This window comes from Bactrocera neohumeralis, chromosome 5 (assembly GCF_024586455.1).
Source record: "Bactrocera neohumeralis isolate Rockhampton chromosome 5, APGP_CSIRO_Bneo_wtdbg2-racon-allhic-juicebox.fasta_v2, whole genome shotgun sequence".
NCBI classification, from domain to species: domain Eukaryota; kingdom Metazoa; phylum Arthropoda; class Insecta; order Diptera; family Tephritidae; genus Bactrocera; species Bactrocera neohumeralis.
Window position 1 is genome coordinate 7,106,759 of NC_065922.1, and position 23,974 is coordinate 7,130,732.

At 34.7% G+C, this 23,974-nt stretch overlaps 2 protein-coding genes across 5 annotated transcripts in view; both read left to right on the plus strand.

Annotated features, from left to right (window-relative positions):
- The first annotated feature begins 444 nt into the window (after nucleotides 1-444).
- On the plus strand, nucleotides 445-3,130 carry LOC126760499 (uncharacterized). The gene is made up of 5 exons (XM_050476166.1): nucleotides 445-1,072; nucleotides 1,236-1,418; nucleotides 1,494-1,620; nucleotides 2,439-2,581; nucleotides 2,652-3,130. Exons 1-5 carry the CDS (start codon nucleotides 872-874, stop codon nucleotides 3,027-3,029), a joined length of 1,032 nt encoding a protein of 343 aa, XP_050332123.1. The 5' UTR covers nucleotides 445-871; the 3' UTR covers nucleotides 3,030-3,130.
- Nucleotides 3,131-4,920: 1,790 nt separating this feature from the next.
- LOC126760497 (kinesin-associated protein 3) overlaps nucleotides 4,921-23,974 on the plus strand; it is a 53,433-nt gene continuing 34,379 nt past the window's right edge. For 3 of the 4 annotated variants that reach the window (XR_007667207.1, XM_050476159.1, XM_050476160.1), the window contains exons 1-2: nucleotides 4,921-5,369; nucleotides 8,109-8,229. Coding sequence is in view for 3 of the 4 variants with exons in the window: in XM_050476159.1 (XP_050332116.1) it covers nucleotides 5,047-5,369; nucleotides 8,109-8,229 (444 nt within the window). In the remaining variant the exon portion in view is untranslated. Of the gene's footprint in view, nucleotides 5,370-8,108; nucleotides 8,230-17,968; nucleotides 18,099-23,974 lie in introns of those variants that run through there. The other variant, XM_050476161.1, reaches the window with a different exon arrangement.

Below are 23,974 nucleotides of genomic sequence, written 5' to 3' on the forward strand. Positions count from 1 at the left end.
TTTAACCTTGCCAATATTTTTGTAGAAAACTAAGGTCACCGTTAATATTCTTACAGACAATCCTTTCACAAAACAAAGTAAATCGTTATACCTGATTATTGCGACAAACATGTACTTCCGTATCAATGAATTGTAAGAGCAAGTAAGAGTGCAGTCAACCTGCAGAGCACACTGCAAATCGCAGAGAAAGAGAGAGAAGTTGTCTAGTGTTTTGCCGGCTTTCTGACAAATTCACTAAGCATTTGTGTGCAGATGCGTGAGGACTGTCAATACGCTGAGGTACCTTACTACTAACAAATATAGATAAACAAAGTTCGATTGTTAAATTTATAGTGCAATAACTAGTGTGCGTTCATATGTGATCGCTGTCAGCTGATAAATTGCCGCAAGAGAGCTGAAGGTATAGAAGTACACAGTCATATTAACTAGTAAATGCTTAATATAAACTGCAATCGCTCACGCTGCTTCACAGTTTTGTGTTTTATTATTGGAATTTAGTACGCTGGAAGAGTGGCTAGTGAGCAGCTGGCAAGAAACGGTCAACAGATGCGCGGATTTCTTTACATACATAATACATATATATCAGAAATATATTTACAAAGCAATTGTGTGGCCGCGATGAATAATGCGTGAATAAAAGAATTTCAATTGTATTCGAAATAAGAAATGAAGCAATTTGTGTTAGAAGACACATGTTCCTGAGATTTATGGCAACCAAGCGATAATAATAGCGCATAATAATATAGTATGTAAGCAAGTTGTGCGCGATAAGCTACGCGAAGATATCTTGCTGAAAACGCATCAAGCTATAAACATTTGTGGATAGTTAAAAGTTATTTTACTGTGATAAAGACGTAAAAACTTGACGCTCATGTCGGCACAAAATCGCTTCGTTATTTTGGATTGCGATGGCGGCGGCGACGATGCCTGGGCCTTGATGCTGCTGCTTAAGGCGGCCGCCGTGCAACACGTCACGCTATTGGCGGTAACTGTATGTGGCTGTGGCAACACCGATCTGCGGAATGCGGCGCGCAACATGTACCGCATATTGAAGGCCTACAATAGGACTGAGGTAGTTTTTGGCGCCAATTTGCATGGCGGACGTGGTAGACCGCCAGCGTTTGGCATTTGTTGTGAAATTTGAAATTCAAAGTATTTTTGTGCCAAAATTGCATTTTACTAGCAAAGCAGTAAAAAAAATTGTGTGATTAATTTTGAAAACTCACCAACTCTAGATACCCATTTATTATGGCGCTTCCGAGTCGCTTATACCACCCATCGCACCGCTCGATGATAGCAAGTATTTTCATGGCCGCGACGGTTTTGGCGACATATTGCCCCTGGAGATAGACTACAAATTGGACGAGGTGGTGCAGAAAGAACACGCTGTGGTGGCTATAAATAGAATTTGTACTGAGGTACGAGCACTTCGCATAAACTTTCATTAGCTGTGTTTACTTCAATGATATTTTCATTATAATTATTTTATTTAGCATCCGAAAAAAGTAACCATAATTGGCGTGGGGCCATTAACTAATATTGCGCTTTGCTACTCTATGTTCGGTGATGGGTTCGCGAACGCAGTTAAGGGCTTTCATCTAATGGGCGGCAATCATCAAGGTGAGTATACATAAATAGTTATAATATATGTAAATATAAATAGCCTATGTGGGCGTACACTCACATGTGTTTTATATAAAACTGAATATTTGTTGGTTTACTGCAGAGTTCAAATGTTTGGTAATAAAAATAGAAAATGTTACCAGATAACCCATCAATAAAAACCAAATATTTTTTTTTTGAAAATTCATAATTTTATAGAGTTGTCAGCATTTGAAAAAATTAAAAGAAATAAATTTAAGTAAAATTTGCTATTTTTTTTTGTTTTGAAAATTTTTAATTTTATAGAGTTGTCAGCATTTGGAAAATTAAAAAAAATAATTTAACTAAAATATTGCTATTATATCCTATATATATGTACATACATTAGGGCGATTTAAAAAAAACTTTTTTTTGTTTGGTACTCGGAAAAATAGGTTCCTAGACACCTCTAAGAAAGCCTCTCCAAGCATGAGTTCTTAATTGTAACGAGAAGGTCCTCCTACATACAGTTTTCTATTTTTTCTTATTATCAGATAGAAAAATGTATATCTCGCTTCCAACTACTTGAAAAAATATCTTGTTCCTTAGATTTTGTAGGAAATTGAATGCTCTACAAAAAAGGTCTCCACGATTTTTTCGTAAACCCAACCGTTTAAAAGATATTAACGGTTGAAGTTTGATTATTTTTGGGAAATTTTTTTATTTCTTATGAATTTTATAACTCAATGAAAAAAATTATTATGAATGATGAAACTGTACATACATACATATATTCACTTCAACCCATCCAAAAAAATATTCTAAAACACACTCAAATTTCCACTTCTCATTAACAGGTGTTGGCAACTGCACTCGTTGCGCCGAATTCAATTTCTATGCAGATCCCGAAGCAGCGCATGCCGTACTCGGTAGAACCAAGTGTCCCATCACCATACTGCCCTGGGAACCCTGTATGGAAGATCGATTTTTTATAAGCATTGTAAGTGTGCATAGCATTCATTAATGTTTACTATAATATTTTCTCTCATACATACATAAATATATGGTAGAATTGGCGCTTGGACGAGCTCGGCGCACTGGCCGCCAACACTTGCTCTGCCATCGACATTATGAACAAAGTAGAACGCGCTCAATGGCTGCCGTCGAATTTCAAAAGCTGGATACCGTGTGATGCGCTGATTGTGGCTGCTTTTCTCTTTGAAAGCGTTCTCGTGCGGAAGAAAAGCAGTTGGCATGCGACTGTGGATTTAACGGGACACACACGCGGTCAAATGATTTTGGATCACTTGCAAGAGGTGGACAAGTTTCCCAAAAATGTAGACGTTATTGAATTGTTGGATGCAGACGCGTTCAAAAAAATTGTCCGATGGGCAGTGGGTTTGTACGATGAGTTCGTAGTCGAGCATAGCAATGGGAATGTCGTATAGAGATTTCTTAATCTTAGACCTGAAAAACACATTATATTTCTAAGCGTATAAGCAATCAGAGGCGTCTCTGTAATAAATAAATAAATTTATTATTCTCTAAATCATAGTTTATTTTTAATACTTCACTTAGTGTGTGTGTGTTAAGCGAAAGAATCTTTTTGATTCGTTTCGAGTTGTAACTGAACAGCTGTTACATTTTAAATATAAAATACCCAAGACCCGACTTCAAGTAAGCCAAATTCAGAAAAAATCGTCATGTCTTCAACTAAGTAAGGAATACTCACAAAATTTTAACACAACTTCAAAAATTTGAAAATGTTATTTAAACAAAATTTTGTATAACTGCTTATACAGCTATTTTTCCAACTTATCAATTTATGTTGGCAATGACTGCTTTCATACCAGACAGTCCCCCATGTGTTGTCAAAAACACATTTGACTTCTGCAAAGCACACAAAGTGATAAAAAGTGAACAAATCAAACTAGATGAATGTCATACTGAAAGCAATTTAAACAAAAACAGTACACCGAGATAAAACAAAAACCACCAAAGCACAACGAATGCGAATGCGCGTACACAAAGCACACCCCGAACATAGGTTAACCCACCACCTTCTCCGCCCCCTGCACCCAATCACGCTGGTAATTACCAACAAAAACGATGAAACAACAAAACAACGAAATAGCAACGCCAATAACAATAGAAACTGTAGCTACTCGTAAGCGAGCGAGCAGATATTCGTAATTGTGACGTTGAGCGCATCAAAGCACAGTGTGCTCGGACTGTTGAAATTTACAAATAATATATAAATACATATGTATGTATGTATATGTAAATATGTTTTCGTAGGAATAAATCGTATTTTGGATTGAATTAAATTTTGTTAATTTTGAAGCTGATTTTTGTTTTAAGCAATGACTTCATTAGTTTAATAACTGATATATAAAATTACATAAAGTATACAAAAAAATTTTACATGAAACTATATTTTGAAGAATATTTTAGAACGATCTTTTCACATTTTAATAATTAAAGGGCACACATAATAAAATCTAAAAACCTAAAAAGACGGTTTCTAAGAATTAAAGAAAAATTTATTGCAACATTTATTTCAAAATTATATAAAATGGGACATATTTTTAAAATATAGAGTAAAAATTTTGAAGGCATAATAAGAAATAATTCGAGTTACATGAAATCTCCGATTTCGATCTTCTCCGTGGATGAAATTTTATAACCGAAAACCTCACCGCAAGTACCTATGGTCGAAAAAAATAGTTTTAAGTTTTTAGTTAATTTTTTTTCAAGAATGACCTATAATTTTTTTTCTGAATTTCATTCTAGAAATGCCCTGAAATTTCAAAAAAATTATTCTGCATCTAAAAATTGTGCCGTAGACATTTTTTGGACTAACTTCTTTTATATTTGGGTACAAAATAATTAAGGTTTCTAGCAGAAATATTATTTGGACATTTTTAGTTATTTTCAAAATATACAAACGTGGTTGCCGCTGTACCAAATTGTGATTTGAATTTGTTATAGATTCGTGAATTTATATGGACAGTCTCGAATCCATAAACTTTTGAGAATATACATACATAGCTTTCTGAAGCTATGATAGGAAGAATTTAAAATTATAAAAAAAAAATTATAATATTTCGAACCGCATTATTCACATTTTACTCCACTGTGCAACAAGTATATCACAAATACGAAACTACGTTCAACATCATTATCATCATAAACAGCAACAACAATCGCAACCATACCAACAGCCAGGCACAAACAAACAAACATACATATGTACATACACATACTCATAGCTGGGTGAGCCATCAGTGGCGGTTGCGGCCCAGCTCCGGAGCAGAGGCAGCAGTTCGGCAGTTAGCTAGCCTGACAGCAGTAGTCAGAACGAATCGAGAGGAGCAAGCGTTTGGACGTAGTCGGTATTGGCAATCGACAATCGACAATCGGCATCGACATCGGCAAACGGTCGTCTGCGTCGCTGCGTCGCGTATGCCATTTGTGCTGCTGCTCTTTCAAATAGTCGCGGGCCTAACACTCATTCTATTTGTTATTCATTATATTTATTATATAATTAATGCAATTGCCGGCGATTTACAATTACAACAACAGCTACAGCAACAGCAACAACAAATATTGCAGTTGCAACAAAACGTGTATTTACAACAATTGCAACAACCAATTGTAAAAAATTATCGACAACAACGCATCCCAGTAGCGTCGTCTGCAACATATAGAAAATCGCATTGTTTTACAGCAACAACAACAACTGGCGAAAAAATGCAAACAAGCGACGATGCAAAGTTTATAAAAAAGTGAGTGAATACAGATGAGTAAAACCAAACAAATAACAACAAAAACAACAATAACAAATAAATGCAAAATGAAAAATGAAAACAGAAAAAATAATCATAACAGAAATTAGTAAGAAAAATGTATTTACATAAAAGGTGTTGTTGTGTGTTGCAAAGAAAACAGCCAAGCACAGTGAAAGATGAGCTGTCCAATTGTAAGCGTTAAACAATTCACCGTTTCGGGGGGCAACAGCTAAACACGCCCCAAATGCAAATGCTAACGGTTGTCCACAGCTGAAAAGCACAAATTTATGTTATTTTCATTCAGCTGTAATGTGCGATAAGCTAAATTATGACTAACTGTTAAAAAATATTAAATAAAATTTTGAGAAAAAAGCTGCAAAGGTGCAACTTTTTCCCAGCGCCTGATTGCGGCTGAAAAGTGTGTGTCAGCATTATCGATTTTCCATTTCCTCAGCGTTTTCCGACTGCGCACCAACCGACACGCGAAAATCTTGTACACATAAATACCTACGAATATACGAGTATGTATGTAGTATGTATGTAGCGCGAACACGTTCTGCTGCGTCGTCCGCAGAGGCGTCTCTTCGGCCCACCAACGTGCTGACGCAGTTTTCCCTTACCCACTGCTTTAAATGCCGTTGAAACTCGGTGGTTGCGTCAAATAAGGGATTTTCGTCTTAACCGAATGCCGAATTGAATCATTTCTGCTTGCATTAATGAAAGCGAGATTGATAAAGTTTTTTTTTCATAAAAATACAGAAATTTTAAAATTTCATAAAAATAAAGAAATTTCAAAAATATATACAAATTTTTTTAATACCCGGTATAGCAGAAAAAAAATATTTCTAAACTCTGAACAAAAATCACCATAATGAAAATCTATGTATAAACCCAGAAATAAGCGAAACACATTTTTTTTTGTTTAAACAACAATGTGGAATCATTTTGGCACTAAAACATAATATATTTAGATGGCAAAAACATTTGCTCCAAGCCGCAAAAAATGAACACATAAATCATTTATACATATACATTTTAAATGTGTGTATGTATTAAGGCATACATCGTATAAGTGTGTATGTTAGGGTCATCCTTTTCAATTTTGAGTGTTCGAGACTACATGGCATTCTGTGTAAAAAACCAAACTTTAAATAATTCTTCATTTCATTTTCTTAAAAGATTATATACATACATAGTACATATGTACATATGTATCTTATTAATTTAATACAAGTATGTAGTGATACTTCTTTCAAGTACGTGGACACTTCTTTCTATCCGACCGTAAAGCACTTTTTAATAGAGTTTGGAGCAAAGTTGTAACCTTTCATGGGATTCTGCAATGTTGAAAATATTTCATCGAAGTTGGAGCGTTGTTTTCGGCTCTTCTGTTCGGACGACAAAGCTTTTTTCAAAGTCAGACATATTGTACAGATTCTTTAATTTGTGGTATAGTCTAACAAATTAGTCACATTCATGGAACGGTTCTTGTGATCTGATTAAAATACTTTAGGAAAAATCTACGTTCTCAAAGATTTCATACCAACCAGAATGAATAAAAATAATGATTTTTCGTAGTCGAAAATTTACATTTATCATTCCACTTTTCAAACACTGCTCTTAAGCGTATAACCAAATTAGTGTTAAACGAACTTCCAACTCTCTCGATTCTCTCAAACCTGAGCTCTAATACAAAAATATGAATGAATATAGTTATTGGCCTTTTTTTTTACACATTTGAAATGTGAAAAAATATATGTATTTTCTAACTAAGTATGAAAACAGACATTTATATATAAATTTATTTGTGCTTTAAAGAAATTTGTACAACCCTAATATTATTTTACTTATGTGTGAGAGTATAAGTGATATTTTCTATTTTAATTTTAAATTTCATATTTTGAAAAACGGAGATAACATTTTGCAAATTCGCAAAATACCTAACACATACATATATTCATGTGTAAACTTATCTCTATAGCGTATGTATGTATGTATTTGTATTCCGCAAATGTCAAGCATTTCATTTGAAACTGATGAGTTTAAGAAATAATAACCGTTGGAGAAAGGCATGCTATGATTTTTAATACAATATACACAAATAAAAATAAAATACAAGTATGCGTTTGCCATGGTCGTCATAAAAAAAAAAAATAAATATATAAAGGGTCTTCCAACAAGAGTGACGTGGTATTAAAAATTCCATTCCCATGACAGTCGGTCTAAGTAACTCGATTGAACTCAGATTTTTTATCCCGTCAATGAGTGTCAACTCGGTAGTATTCTACAACTACAAAAACAACAACAACGTGATGTTAAAATGAAATAAAACACTCAGATTTGGTCAAAATGGGTTCTGTTTTATATAATAGTATGTTGTGCAGATAATTTTATTTAGCATACCCCAGGGAAAATAATCTAGTAAAAAAAATAATATAAAATATGTTTAAATGAAAGTGTAGTACAACGTTTAAGGCAATAATATCCGTGACTACCTACAATTTCAATTTCAATTAAATAGTAATATTATACTATACCTGATAAAACGCTAATAATCAATTCTTTATGATAATTTCGTGAATTTTGCGCTGTGATAAATTTGTTAATTTTTCTTTTATGATTTGTGTGAAATATAATTTTTCCATTACTTAATGAAGATAATATTCTAATTAATTTATGCAAGTAAAACAAGCGTATAATAACAATCAATATTATTAATCGATTATTATCGCGCAGACGATGGAAAGGCGGCACAATCGAACCACATCCAACGGATAAGGCATTAATTGTCAACTATCAGCTGGAAGCGACGGTCTTCGGCGAGCAATCCAGCAATCCGATGATTGAGGAAAAAAAGGTGAGTCAAAATTTAAGTGCGTCAAAGTAACACACACAACTCTGCATATACCACCTTTATTATATACAAATCGATAAGGTAGAAATTAATATGAACTTCCATACACTTTGAAAGGAAACACAAATCATTAACAATAAATGATAAACATTTTCGTCGGTCAATATTCAAAGAATTGCATATAAACTGTTATTATTACATTCTGATATAAAACTTATTTTCGTTTGTTCAATTTTAGTGTAGCAATTAAAGCTCTCACTTCTCTGTTTACTACTTATGACGATAGGATTTATTAATCAGGGTCGCCTCTACGTGTTAAAAGTGTTGTCGACATATTGAACAAGAAATTATGTTGTGCGTTTGTCGTAGTAATGATTTACCTTTTTTAAATGCCTTGAAAAGATACCAAACTGAACTTTTGTCTCAATATTTTTCTCTGTCCACCAACCACACAACCATTAGTAATGAGGCTTACGGCAGCCGCTTGATCTGTAACGCCTGAGCTTGAAAACTACCCGTTTTTTTTTTTGCTTTCTAAACGCATAAAATTCGTTTGCATCACCTCTTCGCATATTCTGATGCAATATTCTAAATATTTAGGCAAATATTCTCGTAATGCTTAAATTCACTTAAGCTTTATACCCAAAAAGTCAATATCGGCCAAAGTGTATAACCAATAGATTTTCCAATTACCAACACGACGGTTTTAAAGGCAAAAATTCGATAATTTTAAAGGGGGATCCCTTTCGAGGTTCATCCTTTTTTAAAGAAAAATCACAGAAACTTCAAATTTAATGGCAAATGTTTATTATCATTCGAAAGAACATTCTTTGGCATTTATTTTTGAAGATTATATCTTTCAAATGTTGGCTGCGACTACGTCTCAGATGGTTATCCGTTGCACTCAATTTTCGATGATTCGTTCGAACATATCGACTGGTAACTGACGAATGACACGCGTGATATTTTGCTCCAAAGCCGGAATCGAAGCAGGATTGTCCGCATAGACTTTAGACTTTACAAAGTCTAACAGTGTAGTATCACACGATCTTGGTGGTCAATCGAACGTGAAATTAACTGCTCACCAAAGTGTGATCTCAATAAATCCATTGATTGATGTGATGTGTGTGAAGTGGCGCCGTCTTGTTGAAACCAAATCTCATCGAGATCACGAGCTTCAATTTTAGGCATCAAATAGTTGATTATCATAGCGCGATAATGGTAGCCATTGACGGTTACGTTCTCACCTGCATCATTTTTGTAGAAATATAGACGGATGATTCCACCGGCCCACAAACTACACCAAACTGTTGTTTTTTCTGGATTAAATGGCGGCTCTTGAATCTCTTCTAGTTGCTCTTCGTCCCAAATGTGGAAATTTTGCTTGTTTATATACTCATTCAGCCAGAATGGGCCTCATCGCTAAACAAAATTTGGCTCTAAAACGTCGGATCTTCTTGGAACTTTTCAACAAGCTGTATTTTGTACGCTTTCAATTAAAGATCTCTATGTGAAATGCGCCAAGTCGTACCATACGTCAGTCCGAGTTGCTGCAAATGGGCCCGAATGGACTCTCCACGGTCTTCGTGTACACTCTTAGCTATGGCTTCACTGCGTGCTAGACGTGGTCTGTTCAGTCAAATATTATCCAATAATGAATGCTGGGTCTCAAGGTAGGTGATGGAGTTGCAAATAGTACGCTCTGTACCTGTAGGACGTTTATATGGACCATAAGTTGAACGAAGTGCACGAAACACATTCTTAACAGAACGTAAATTTTCATAATAAAGATGAAAGATTTGTAAATGTTGTTCAAGCGTAAGTCTTTCCATGATGAAATACCAAACAATACCAAAAAAAAAATAACATAACAGCTTGACAAGACGTGAGTCTGTCAAAAAAAGTCTATTGAAAAAAATAACTCTACTTGGATTACCCGTTATATAAGGATTGTTAAAGAAAATATGCAATACATTTTGGCTCATCGATCAATAGATGAATTCGGCGGCCTTTACTAAGTATTTAAGCACCTCCGACTCATTTTTCTCTATTCAAAAAGAATGGTTTGTTTTCGAAATGAATTCGTCTCAACTTTGAGTTGTTGTTGCAAACTTTTTTGGCATCAATCAGTGCATATCAATCAAGTTTTTTTCTTCAGTCAATCCTGTTACGTAAGTAAAAGTGTATGTATGTATTGATGTGAAGGACCCAAGGCATACACAGACATTTGCGTTTTTATTTACAACAAAAATGACAAATAGCATCTCATGTATACATACATAAGTATATCTATCAAAAAAAAAAAACCCTACTGTTAAATGAATCCCAACTGTTTTCTCTCAACATTACAATCGTCCAAAGAACAGAACATTAAAAGTTTGGTTGAGCGGCAACCAATTACAAATGAATGCACTTAAAATACTTGGCGACCAGCAAACCTTCTGTTGGAGAATGTAAAAGCACATTGGAACTTTGCATGTAAATATGTAGCATATACATATACATACATAGTATATGAGTATAAGCATACGCACCGTTTCTGGAATATATGAATGTATAAACATGCATTTTCATATACACTTGTATGTATGTATGTAAGGAAGTATGTATGTTTATTTTGGAAAATTTTGCGGAAATTCTCTTGCGTATTTCGAATTTCCAAGAATGTAAATGAATGTAAATATGTATACATATGTATGTATGTATTTGGGAAAATTGTTTATACGTATTTATCATTAAACCTGGAGTCGCACTACATACTCTACGCTATCGATTTTTCACTCATTCAATCCTTTCACTGGTTTTCCTCCGCTCACCACAACAGCATTAAAACTCTGCCGCCCCCTGCCTGAGGAAGGACAACTTTGTATTGCACTTTAACCTTCACTATTCGTCTTGCCAGCTTTTGGAATTGCTTCTAAGAATGCACACACACGCCTAAAGCTTTCAGCGGTGGTGGTGGTGGTGGCGCTACAGTGGGTGGTGGTGGTGGTGATGGCAGTTGTGATAGCAATATGATGGCAGTGCGCCAACTAACTGAAACAATTACCATAAATGCATGTATAGTAAACGTATGTGTGTGTGTAACAACAATGAAGGCAGTAATAACAATCTTTATGTTTCAGCGTGTCTTAAGCCAGAACTTTGACGCTTTAGTTTATTACTACACATGTTCGACCTGCGGAACAACGCACCGTGGGTTATGAAAACAACTATTTTTTTCTGCGATTTATTTTCTGATTAAAAAAGTAGTTTTGAAATAAAAAGTTTAACCTCAGGAAAAGTTTTTTTAAGCCAAGACCGTAATCCGTATAAGTTTTACTTTTAGAAATTACGTACTGATGAATGTATATTGAGTTTTATGGTATTATGATTAATGACAAACAAAACAATTAGCACGAAACTTCATAAAAATCTCAGAATAAAAAACATTCTATTAATCTCTTTTGTGATTTTAATTTATTACTAAAAATAATGATGTTTATAGTTTTTTACAAAATTAATCATTATCGGTGAAACATTTCATAAAAACCGAGATTAAAAAATCATCAAAGATTTGCATAGATCGTCGAAAAACCATTAACATGATGATTTTTTTGTTTTATTGATTTTTAAAGATTTATTTTCAAAAATAATAAATGATGAAAAAATAAGAGTCTTATGAGCAAAAATAGTAAGACTTAGTCATTCATTTTAAAATTCTCAATTTATTCTTCAAGTTTATGACGTCCCCCTCAAAGTAATCCCCCTTGGACCCAATACACTTGTGGCAATGTTTTTTTCAATCCTCGAAACATTGTTTCTGAAACTATCTTCAATGCGCTTAGCGATTCGCGTTTAATATCTTAAATTGACTCAAAACGATTTCTCCGGAGTGATTGCTTGAGTTTGCTGAATGGCCAGAAGTGACACTGCCTGATTTAGAGCTCAGTAAACGGTGGTTTCGGCAAGATATTGGTTGAAAGACTCACGAAGAATCAGTGGAGTATGCGACGGTGCATTATCGTGGTGTCAGCTTGAATAGCTTCGCGCAACGGCGCATAATACTCAAAAATTATTCCTTGTTGATAGTTTGACAGATCGAAAGGAATTCGCAGTACATACATTGATAATCGACTTCGGCTCACCTTTGCTGGCCGATTGATCGTTTGTTGTTGTCTGTAATGGTGCAAGATACAGGGTTTGCCCAGAAAGTAATAGAACTGATTTTCTTCCGCCGCGACTGTACTTCGGAGCGTGCGCGCACCGACTGGTTTCGGTAGAGGGCGTTCCTAGCTAACAAACGAGCGTATGGTCAGCTGTCTCCGAGCAGCTGGAGAGTCAGGACAAACATTTTTTGCGACGTTTCCGTGAGTGGTGCAAGCCGAAAATGCAGCGTTCGTTAGAGCAGAGGTACGCGAATAAATTCTGTGTGAAACTCGGTAAATCTGCGACAGAGATGTTTGATATGATCAAGCAGGCTTACCCAGATGTTGCTTTAGCAAAAAGTTGTGTGTTTCGTACCCGGTAAGGGGTCGCTAATGGCGACCGTGCTGGGAGACCTGCGACTTCGACAAACACCGACAATGTGACTCGTTTGCGCAAAGTTTTGAACTTAGACGGTCGACTAAGTATTCGTTTAATTGTCCTGATGTTAAATTTATCAAAATCTGTGGTTTATGACATTGTGGTGGAGCACTTAAATATGTGCAAGGTGTGGGCGAAATTGGTCCCAAAAGTGCTCACTGACGATCAGAAATTGCGGCGAGTGATAATATGCCAAGAAAATTTTAACATGTGTGAAAGTGAGCCCCAATTTTTAAATAACGTAATCATAAGTGACGAGTCATGGATCTTTGAATATGATGCCGAGAAATTGAGTATTAAAGGCAAGCATTTTGAAACGACAGAGGGGATCCAAGCCGCATGCAGCTCGGCTCTCAAGGCTATACCGGAGAATACCTTCCGTGACGCCTTTCATGCTCGGAAATCACGCTGGCAGCGCTACATCGACGCAGAAAGAGCTTTTAAAGAATTGTAACGATTGGTTCAATAAATTTTTTTAAATCGACTCAGTCCAATTACTTTCCGGACAAACCTTGTATACTGCAAACAAATAATATTTGCAAGTCAATTCAGAAATCCGATACTCACTCTTTTCTAGAAGCTTTTACTAATGTACCCAGTACACCATGTCGTATGAAACATTAGTCAGCCCAACAAACTGTTATTTGGATCGCAACTGAAGCCAATAATCAAGACTCATTCGGCAGACTTGTTTCAGTACTATTTAAGCAAATTATAAACTTTATTGGTTAAATTTTTGTTTTTTGTACAATTTGTTACAATGTTGACCATATGAAGTTTTGCACATGCAATTTCCATTGGTAAACTAGAAGTAACACAAACAAAGTTCTGCCAGCAATGACGCACTGTCCAACATTGCCACTCCACGGCCATAGTCACCACCATAGTGGGAAAAGCACTTGAATTGGTCTTGGCTTATGTTATGGCTATACAAAGTGAGTTCTTTTTTGCTATTGTGAAACAAATACAATAAATCAGGCTAAGTGTAAAAGTGCAAAGTGCTGCTTGCAGGGTTCCAAATACAAACACCTGTGTGTGTGGCTATGTATAAATGTATATGTAAGTGTAGCTGTGCGTCTAAGCACTTGTAAATACTTTTAGGCCTATCGTTAGATACACCTACTACCATATTTATTTTTATTTATATATATACATGTGTATATACTTGCACTGTATATATACATATATACATGTGTAAGTGTGCAGCTAGACGCAGATATTTAACCATTCAAGCATTCAAACTTGGTTACATATCATAGTTGGCAACTTCTGTTGTTGTGGATTGTCGTTTCGTCATCATGGCAACACGCTTCGGCTAAAATAGCAAAAGAGCAGCAATAATGGTTGGCTTGCTGACTTTGATGATGGCTAAAACTAAACTGAAAATCAAAATGAAACAAAACCAACTCAACGCAAATAAAATAAATAAGTAAATAAATGAAATCAAACAAAAGTGAAAAATTAAGCAAAAAAAAGTTGATTGCATTCGTTACCGCAATTGGATGAAACATTCGCAACCACTTCATTATTTCAGTTTCAATTGTTGATCAAACACACGCACATGCGCATATGCGCCGCTCACAAGTGTACGCCACCAGCGAGCATATGGCACACAAAGCGCGCACTTAAAATTTTGCAAGCTACGCAAGTTGGTGGCCGGTCGGCTAATGAACGCATAAAAATCGTCTTATACGTTATTGTAATTATTATACTTTTGTATATATTTTTCAATAATTTTTCTTTGTTTATTCTTTTTTTATTCTTTTTTTCTTGTTAAAATGCAATTCCAATTGGTTGCTGCCACATTACTCAACTCGACTCAACTCGAAATCAACACGAAAAATGCGAATTTGCGCCACTGTGCATACGCAGCCACAGCTGCCAAGCAATCATACACTTGTGCGCCCGCTTTGGACTTATTTCCACTTCAATTAAATTATTAATTTTTCACATTTATTTAATTCTTACATTGTTCGCACACTTGAATAATTAAAATTAAGACACAATTGTTGTTGCATTTGTTGTTTTGCACAAATATACCATTCATTCCGGCTGAGCTGCGCTCATTTCGCTTGTTATGTGAGTCACGTTTTGCGCTTCGCTATAAATTTTCGCGTCATAAATGCCATAACTCATGCAACGTCATCGCCGTCGTCATCCCCAGTTCCCAAATGGCGGGTGCCCACACCACCACTGTTATCGCTATTGTGATATCTTTGTTTGCATTTTGTTTTGCTAATCTTTTGCCATTTATGCCACACAATCATAATGCTCGCAATAAAACGAAAATAAAGGCAATATTTAAATAACAATTGACACATTAATTTCTTTCCGAAAATTATGGCGACATCGGCGTGTATTCAAATTGGTGCTCAAAGTTCAACAACTTATCTAAGCCGTCGTACCATGTGTTAAAAAAGTAATAAATAGTGCACTTCCTGTAGAGTCGCAAGCGAGCTCAAGCCGTCAGCCAAGTAGTCACATGTTTTTTACAGTAATTTTTTCAAGTTTTTGTCAATTTTTTTTACCATTCCGGTTGTTCATTCACACTTGTCACTTTGTTGCTTTATTTGGCCAAATCGCTAACACATTGATATTAATTATTGTTGTTGTCTTGTTTTTTAATTTGTTTTACATTTTCGTATTTATTTGCGTATTTTAAAGCATTTTGGACTATTTTAGGCGCATGATCTAGCAAAATAGGACAGTGCCCACAGCCATGTTGGCTTATAAAAATTTGGTAATTTTTAAATATAAGAATCCAACTGTTTCTCAGAAGCGTTTTGAGTCCATTTGAACCAGTAATAACAATTATTATTTTTCAAGAACTTAAAATAACTCAAAACATAAGTATCAAAGTTTCTTGATCAAACACATATACTCGTATTGTGACAAAAAGTACCCAGAAATAATAAATAAAACCCAAAATACTTAATTATTCGTCAATATTTATTTTGTCGCCTTCAAAGCAGTCCCTACCAGCTGTAATATACTTATGCCAACGATTTTTCTAGTCCTCGAAACACTCTCGATAAACACTTTTTGGAATGGCCTTCAGTTCCTTCAGCAAATTTTGTTTTATCTCTTTGATCAACTGAAAGCGTATTCCATTCCAATGATTGTTGACTTCTTTCTATGTCAAACTCATAAACCCAAGTCCCATCGGCAGTTATAAAGCTCAAGCCATGAATGTGGGATCGGAATTCGAACGATCAAACATGTCCAAAAAAACCTATTTACGGTTCTCAGTTCAAAAACGTCAGATTTATCGGGACGAGTCGAGCAAGAACTCGTTTCATAAGCAAAATGTCCACCAAAAGTATTCAAATGGACTCGCGAGAGATGTCGAGCTCTCGTGCCATCTCTGTAACACTTGCCTGACGATTTTCAAGCACTATATCCTGCACTTTTTTAATATTTTCGTCAGTTGAAGACGTCGAAGGTCGTCCAGAACGAGGCATGTCTTCAACGATCTCTCGACCGTCTTTGAAGGCTTTGTACCACTCGTAGGCTTGTGTTTTTGATAAAACTGAATCACCGTAAGCTTTTTCCAACATTCGCAACGATTCCGCTTACGAAATTTGGTTAGAAATACAAAATTTGAGAAAAATTCTTTGTTTAATATTTTTATCCATTGTACAAATCACAACTCACTACTGAGGTGCACCGACTTAAGCAGCTGCTGTAAACAAACTGTTTGACAGATCCCGCTCATATTTGGCATGGTAACTAAGGACAGTCCTACCAACTTAGCAAAATACATTTTTTTCTTAATATAATTTACATGAAAAATCGAAGAGAGCATTTAGGTATTAATTGTCTTCTAAAAAATATTTGTAGAATTTATCTAGAAATTCTGTGAGATGTTCTTTCAGAGGCTTGATCTAATATGTGTCAGTTATCAGTTGTCACAAAAAAGGTACGATAATATTTTAATCCCAGCTCATGATTGAACCAATCTAACTGGGAACAAACTGAATAAATCTGGAAATAACTTTAGTTAGGAACAGAAAAATATTGACCCAAAAACAAACTAAATAGTAAAAATAATATTTCAGCGAAGGATGAATTGTCTAGTTTTCCAAAAGTAAGAGGTTTCAGAACCCCTAGACGAACGCATACTGTCTTAAGTGCACCCATCAGCTACTCAACCTCTCTCAGCAAGTTTGCGGTTATATAAACTCCTCACACAACTTGGTTCAAAACTAAAAACCTCAAAAATAATTGAGGAAAAAAATGAGGACACACGATTAACTGATGTAAGGCATTAAGCACCCGCTAAGTGTCATCATTTTTTTTTTTAATTTTAATAAAACTTTTATACACTTTGTTCCAGTTAAAATATTTGACTAGTCAATTATGAAATTAGTGCACATCAAATATTCATAGACATGCACCTATTTAAAATTGGTGGATATTTCAAGGAAAATATGATTAAATTGCTTTTTAATGCCACTCAATTTCGCTTTTCCCCTGTGACCTCGTTCACACTTCCGCCATAAAAAACGCACAACATTTTCTAGCATCGCGCTGTTGTTATCCCATGCAGCCATTTTCCATTTGAGGCCGCACCCTGTGATGGAATAAATTTAATTACACCATAATACCCTTTGAAGTCCACTATGGCGCACACATACACGCAAACAACAGTCTGGGTGCAAGTGCACTACAACTCCCACCATTCAATGCATATCGACGCTTATTATGGAGACTTTCAGTTGGGTCAACGCAATTATATATTCATATACAAACATACATACAGGCACATCGGTAGGTGGCAATTTTAATGCATTTGCGTGTCAAAGAGAAATTCAATAAAATATTTACATACTTGTGGAAGTGAAAAAGGTCACCTAAAAACGGACCTTGCCTACAAAGTTTACAGTTTGCTTCTTAGAAAGCAGGACATGCCATTTTAAGCTGTGTGCTAGCGCTAGAAAAACTCTCTCACGCTAATCGATATTAAAAGGCTGATACTGTGATATTCATATTCAAATATTTTGTGTGCGTTTCCAGCATTTTTATTATGTTCATTTCGGCGTCACGACAATTGTGCTCTAACACGGCGTTTAACGGTTAAGTGCGAATTTTAAGCTTCGACCTTTCGAAAGTGAAGTTTTGTTTGTTTTCATTATTCTTAAACGAAGTCTCAATGTCGTTAGTTAAACGTGTGGTGCAATGACTGCGTGAAACGTTAATATATTCTCCGCTTTTATCTTACTAAGCAAATATACAAGTATTTACAAATAATTGAACAAATAATTGAAATGTTTAATCGAACTTGGCCAAGAAATATGAAAATATCGGTGGGTGTGCGCAATTTGTTTTTCACATTTGATAGATATTTATTTTTAAATAAATATTTACTATTAACTCTATAAATTTTATTAAATATTTCCGTAGTTTATTGATTTTAGAGTACTCATACGAAAAAATAAATGTATATAGTGAATTGTATAAGTTTTGTTGGCTAAGTGTGGTTACGAACTGGCTTCTTCTAACAGAAAAGCTACTAATACGAATAAAGACTATCAATCGTCTCTTCTATAACTAATTTGTGGGATTATTTATAGGCGGACTCTACAAATTGTTGGAAATTGCTCGACCAAGCGTCTAGCATTTAGCTGTCATCGATTCAACAAGCACTGGATGGTAGCGAATAGCACAAATGATGCCAGTTATTCAAAGAAATATGCAGGACTTAGAGTGCACCCCTGCAATAACATGTCCTCTTTAGTGGAGAAGGTCTTCTTTATGCTTTATACATAATAACCCCGTAGTTTCGCCTTTTCTAAAAAATTATAATTAATTTCAAAATTTAAGTACCTAAGAGGTTACATGAGTTTCCTCGAGTAAAAAATATCCTTTTTCAACAATTTTTTTCCATATAAAAATTAAATATTTTATTAGAATTTTACAAAAATTTTACATATTAACTAAGAAATTCTGAAATTTTTAGAAAAAAAATATTTTGAACTTGTATTTTTTGAAAAAATGCGCTCGAATTGGCAGGATAACTTCTTACAGGATCATCTAAATTGAAAAAATACCTATTTTAGTTAAATCCTTAACTTAGAACTTGGACAAAGGAAAAAAAAACTGAATATTGGACTTTTAGCAGACATTTTTACAAAAAAATTAGAATTTCAGTGAAAATATTGGGAAATTTTTTTCAAATAGTTGTAATCGAAAAAAAAGCCCTTCGTCCATGTCTTTAAGAATTGAATCTCAAAGAGCTGTGTAAAATTTTATGAAGATCGGTTGAGTAGTTCTCCAGAAATTTTGCCAACCGTCTTCAAAAACAAGGTTTCGAGAAAAACGCGTTTAAAGACGGCGCACCTAGCCTAGCTAGCCTCGAGCGCACAAGTTCTCAAGAGTGTATCTCCAAAACTATTACCCGGATCAACTTGAAAATTTAGAACAATACTCTAGAGGTATTTTGGACTTTAATAAGGCAATAAATCGTTTTTTGAAACCCGTAAACCCATGTAATCCCTTAAAATCAAAATATGTATATTGTTATCTATAATTTAAGTTATTCGTAATAGATAACATTGAAGAAAACTTTAATGAGGTATGCACACATGAATTTTCTTGTATCGAATTCAAAACCATAACTTTATTGCTGTTTTCACATTTAAATTTTTTGGCAAGAGAGCAGAGTCCAAAAATAGCGAGCAGAAAAATGGCGAATCGAAAACAGCTAATATTTCATATCTAAGTGCTAAAAACTGCACTCTCTAAGTACCGCAACATATTTATGAACTGTTAAAATCAGCGATGTGATACTAAATGACCGATGGGTTAAACGAATTGACTTTGGCTAATAGGAAGGTCCGTAGGTCTTTGTGTATGATTAAAAGCATGTTTATACCAACAACGCATTTCGACAGAAATTGTCAAGATAATGTTGAGAAAAAATTAATTTATAGTTTCCAACAATAACTCAAACTACGCAGTTAGAGTCAGAGAACAATATGATTCCTGAACTAACGAAAATAAGAATAAAATAATAGAATGGACAGAAAATTAGCCACTTCTATAACAGTGTTAATTGAGAACAATTATTTAGAGGCAAATTTGTGATCAATTTTTTTCCAAAATTACCGCCGAAACTGTTTATTTTATATACATATATGCATATACGAGTTGGTAATAACTATTGTCGTATATATTAAATAGGGTATATTAATACACATACAAGCAAACCAAAGCATTAACGCATTGCACTTACTTGTCGTAAGTATTAGGCGAATAGCTAAGTGCTAAATAAATATTGAGACTTGGCATACATAAATTAACACATCATAATAAAAGTCAATAATTTTTGACATGAATGAATGTACGTATCTTATTTACATATGAGTATTGAATATACCGAAATTTGTACATCTGGGTGTAATTTCTCAAGCCGTGCAAACACATTGTTATAGGAAATACTGCAGCTTTGTGTTTTGTGGAGGTCTTTGCGGATCACACCCCTCGCCGCAGTAACAAATTAACGCTTTTAGACAAATTTTAAACGAACGAAAATATACCGAAAGCGGCTTGGCGTATTCGTGCCTTTTGTTTTCCACTCAATAGCGCATAATTTAAGCTGTGCAAAAAATACATACATACCTATGTATGTACATATGTATACTAGTATTTGACGGCATATGCACGTCATGCAGGCATGTAGCCCATGTTTGAAGGTATGAATGAAAAGCGAATTTTCAGATAATGGCGTTAATTAATTAACAAATATTGGAAAAGACACGACAGCACGACAGCTTTACGTTACTGACAAATTACAAGTAGACGCCCAACATAACATTTTCTACTAAATACATACAAACCTATGAGCAAAAAATTGTAAGACTTTGTTCATAATTTTAAGATTCTTGATTTATTCCTCAAAATCTATGTCGACCCTCTCAAAGTGATTCCCCCTGGCCCCAATACACTTGAGCCAACGGCTTTTCCTATCCTCGAAAAAGTTGTTAAAGGCAATTTCCGAAATAGCCTTCTTCAGTTGACTTCAAACGGTTTCCCCGGAGCGGTCGTTTGAGTTTGATGAACATCCGAAGGTCACACAAAGCCAAATCATGCGAATACGGTGGTTGCGGCACGATGTGGTTTGAAAATTTAGCGAAAAAATCACGAGAAAAAACTGCAGTATTCGATGGTGCATTATAGTCTCTCGTCTTCTTTTTACGAATAGCTTCGCGCAAACGACGCACGACACACAAATTGTATTCCTTGTTGACGGTTTGGCCGGTCGGAAGGAATTCGGAGTGCATTACACATCACTAATCGAAGAAAACTGTCAACATAACCTTGATTTTTTACCTATTTTACCGTGGTTTTTTCGGCTTTGGCTCACCTATTCGGTCGATTGATTGTCTGTTTCCGGTTCGTAAGCATTGATCCCAGACTCATCGGCAATAATAATACGTTTCATGACAATCAAGTAATCGGAAAACATTGTTTCATAAACGTTAACGTAATACTGGTTTTCGAAAAAATTTTGCGATCAATCGTGCTTTTACTTTTCTTAGGCCCAAATGTACTTGCAAAATGGTTTTCACTGATCGTTCCCATGTTCTAACGATGCTAGTAAGATCTCTGACTGTTAATCGTCGATTCTCAAGCACCGATTCCTTAATTTTATTGACGTGGAGATCATCAGTTGATGACCGTCCTGGACGTGGTTTGTCATCCACACGTTCTAGACTCTATTTGCATAATTTGCACCAATCAAAAATACTTTCTCGCGGCAAACAATTATCACTGAAGGGCGTTTTCACTATTCTCAACGTTTCGGACCAGAAATATTTTTCCGCACATAAAATTTAATACCAAACACGAATGGGTTTTCGGGCGAAATTTAAGTTAAAAAGTCTTACTATTTTTTGTCACAGTAGTAAATTCCGTCAAATTCAATACAGGCACATATTTTCCAAAAAATAATCAACACATTAATTAATATAGAACCCCTCCTGTAAAGCGAACAGCAAAAGAGTGCTCGCAAAACTAAAATGTAGATAAATATATTAACATTAATTGGCAACACTGCTGCGCAAAATACAAAAAAATACAAAAAATCAAGCTATAAATTAATATATCCACAAATGTATATTTACACCTTAATACACACCTATGTGTGACTCTATGTCCAATTATGGCATTTCGAGGAAATCCACAAAATATTCCACTTTTCTTATTCTCTTTTACAACTTTTACTTTTGATATTGAACAGTATTTAAATTAGCTGATCACGCTTTGCGAAATCTGTTTCCTTGCTTCATCTGCCAGTTTCTGTATATTGCTATACTTATACTTGTATGTACATATGTATACCCTGCAAGAAAGTAACTAGTTATAAACTAGCTTGAAATCTTGCGAAATATAAATTTTCAGATTTCGGTCGGCGGGTATATTGCCTCATTCTAGTATGAAAAAAAAGTAAAATATTAAGGGTTTAGATCGATTTCCTCTGGTGAGAAACCGTATTTTTTCAACAAATTTTTTTTCTCTTATAAAAAGTTAAATATTTAATTATAATTTTTTTTGTAACTTAACAAAGAAATTCTGAAAATTTTGGAAAAAATATTTTAAACTTGGCCATTGGGACCCCATTTCGGTGACCCTTCGGAAAAAAGATGCGCCCGCGTTGGCAGGATAACTCCTTACAGGATCATCTAAAGTGAAAGAAATAATATTTTAGTTAAAATTTCAACTGAGAACTTGGACGAGAAAACTGAAAATTGGATTTTTGACATTCATTTTTACAAAAAATGAAAACTCTTTTTGTTTTTGCACATTTCATCATACTAACTCAGATGATATCTTACGTCAAAGCAAGCGATACGGTCATTTCTATGGCTAGTTTCTGAAATCAATGGAAAAATGTGTCACTCTTGCATTGAATTTTCAGAGACCGAAACACCCTCAGTATTTGATTTATTGACAATTTTTGGCTTTTTTGGAGGCTAGGTTGAGGTTATCAAACATTGTAAAATGACCAGTAACTCTTTAAGTATATGCGAAAAACCTTTCGATAAGGTAACGGAATAGCAAAAAAAGTTAATTTAAGAAGCGCTTAGAAATAAATACCAAGTTTTGCTGGTAGTACCAGTAAAAACATTAATCATTTCAAAATCTTGTTCGAAACTACTCAAAAATCTCAGAAACGTGATTAATCGATATCAGTATGTAGCTGATCTCATTGTTAAGCGCTTATATCATAAACTTTCATATAGAATTATTTGGTGTGCACTGAAAGTGAAGTTTAGCATTCTCTGACTCGAAGAGCAGACATAATGAGTAATTTATTGTTGGGTCTGTCAATACTATTACTTAGTAATAATGCTTGCGTCGAGTCAACAGTACTTAAAGCAATTTGTCTGTCAAACTAACTTCGAATACATCCTGTTCTGGAATTAATTTCACAAAAACATTAACAACACGCGAGTGTAAATAATTATCGTATTCAAATCCAACAAAAAATCGGTGATGATATGCAAAAAATCAAGCGAAGCTGAAATTATGATTAGAATGATGTAATTCGGTGGATTGTGGAAAAAAAAATTAAAAAAAAAAAATAAAAAAAACAAAATAATAAAAAACTAAATTAAAGTAATCATTATGGTATATTAATTATGTAGTTTGTGGAAATTGGTTTAACACGTAAAAATCTCGTCAACTCCGTGCTAATTTCTGACTATCAAAATTAAATATAAAGAACAGAGTTTCGATTCCTCCACAATACAGTACTTATTAATATGTATATAATATCATAATGGGTTGTCAAAAAAGTCTTACGGTACTTTTAATTGATTTTTTTTTTTTTTTATTGAAATTGAAATGAATTTTTGATGACTCATGCCCAGCTCTTGACCGATGCTACGGCTGCTACTATGCCGGTCTCTTTCGACCAATTCAGCGATTTTATCGCAATTTTCGACGACAGGCCTTCCGGAGCGTGGCGCATCTTCGACCACCTCTACACCAGAACGAAAACGTTGAAACCATCGTTGTGCGGTGGAAATGGAAACTGTATCTGGTCCATAAACTGCACAAATTTTATTGGCGGCTTGAGGTGCATTTTTGCCTTTATCGTAGTAGTACTGTAAAATATGCCGTATTTTCTCTTTATTTTGCTCCATGTTTGCGATGCTATAACTCACGAACGAGTTAA

What these genes read in the sequence shown, in the direction of transcription:
- LOC126760499 (XM_050476166.1), top strand. Translation starts at nt 872, where the DNA reads ATGTCGGCACAAAATCGCTTCGTTATTTTGGATTGCGATGGCGGCGGC. An exon ending in TAAATAGAATTTGTACTGAG is followed by an intron (nt 1,419 to 1,493) that starts GTACGAGCACTT and finishes TATTTTATTTAG; the next exon opens with CATCCGAAAAAAGTAACCAT. An exon ending in AATGGGCGGCAATCATCAAG is followed by an intron (nt 1,621 to 2,438) that starts GTGAGTATACAT and finishes TCTCATTAACAG; the next exon opens with GTGTTGGCAACTGCACTCGT.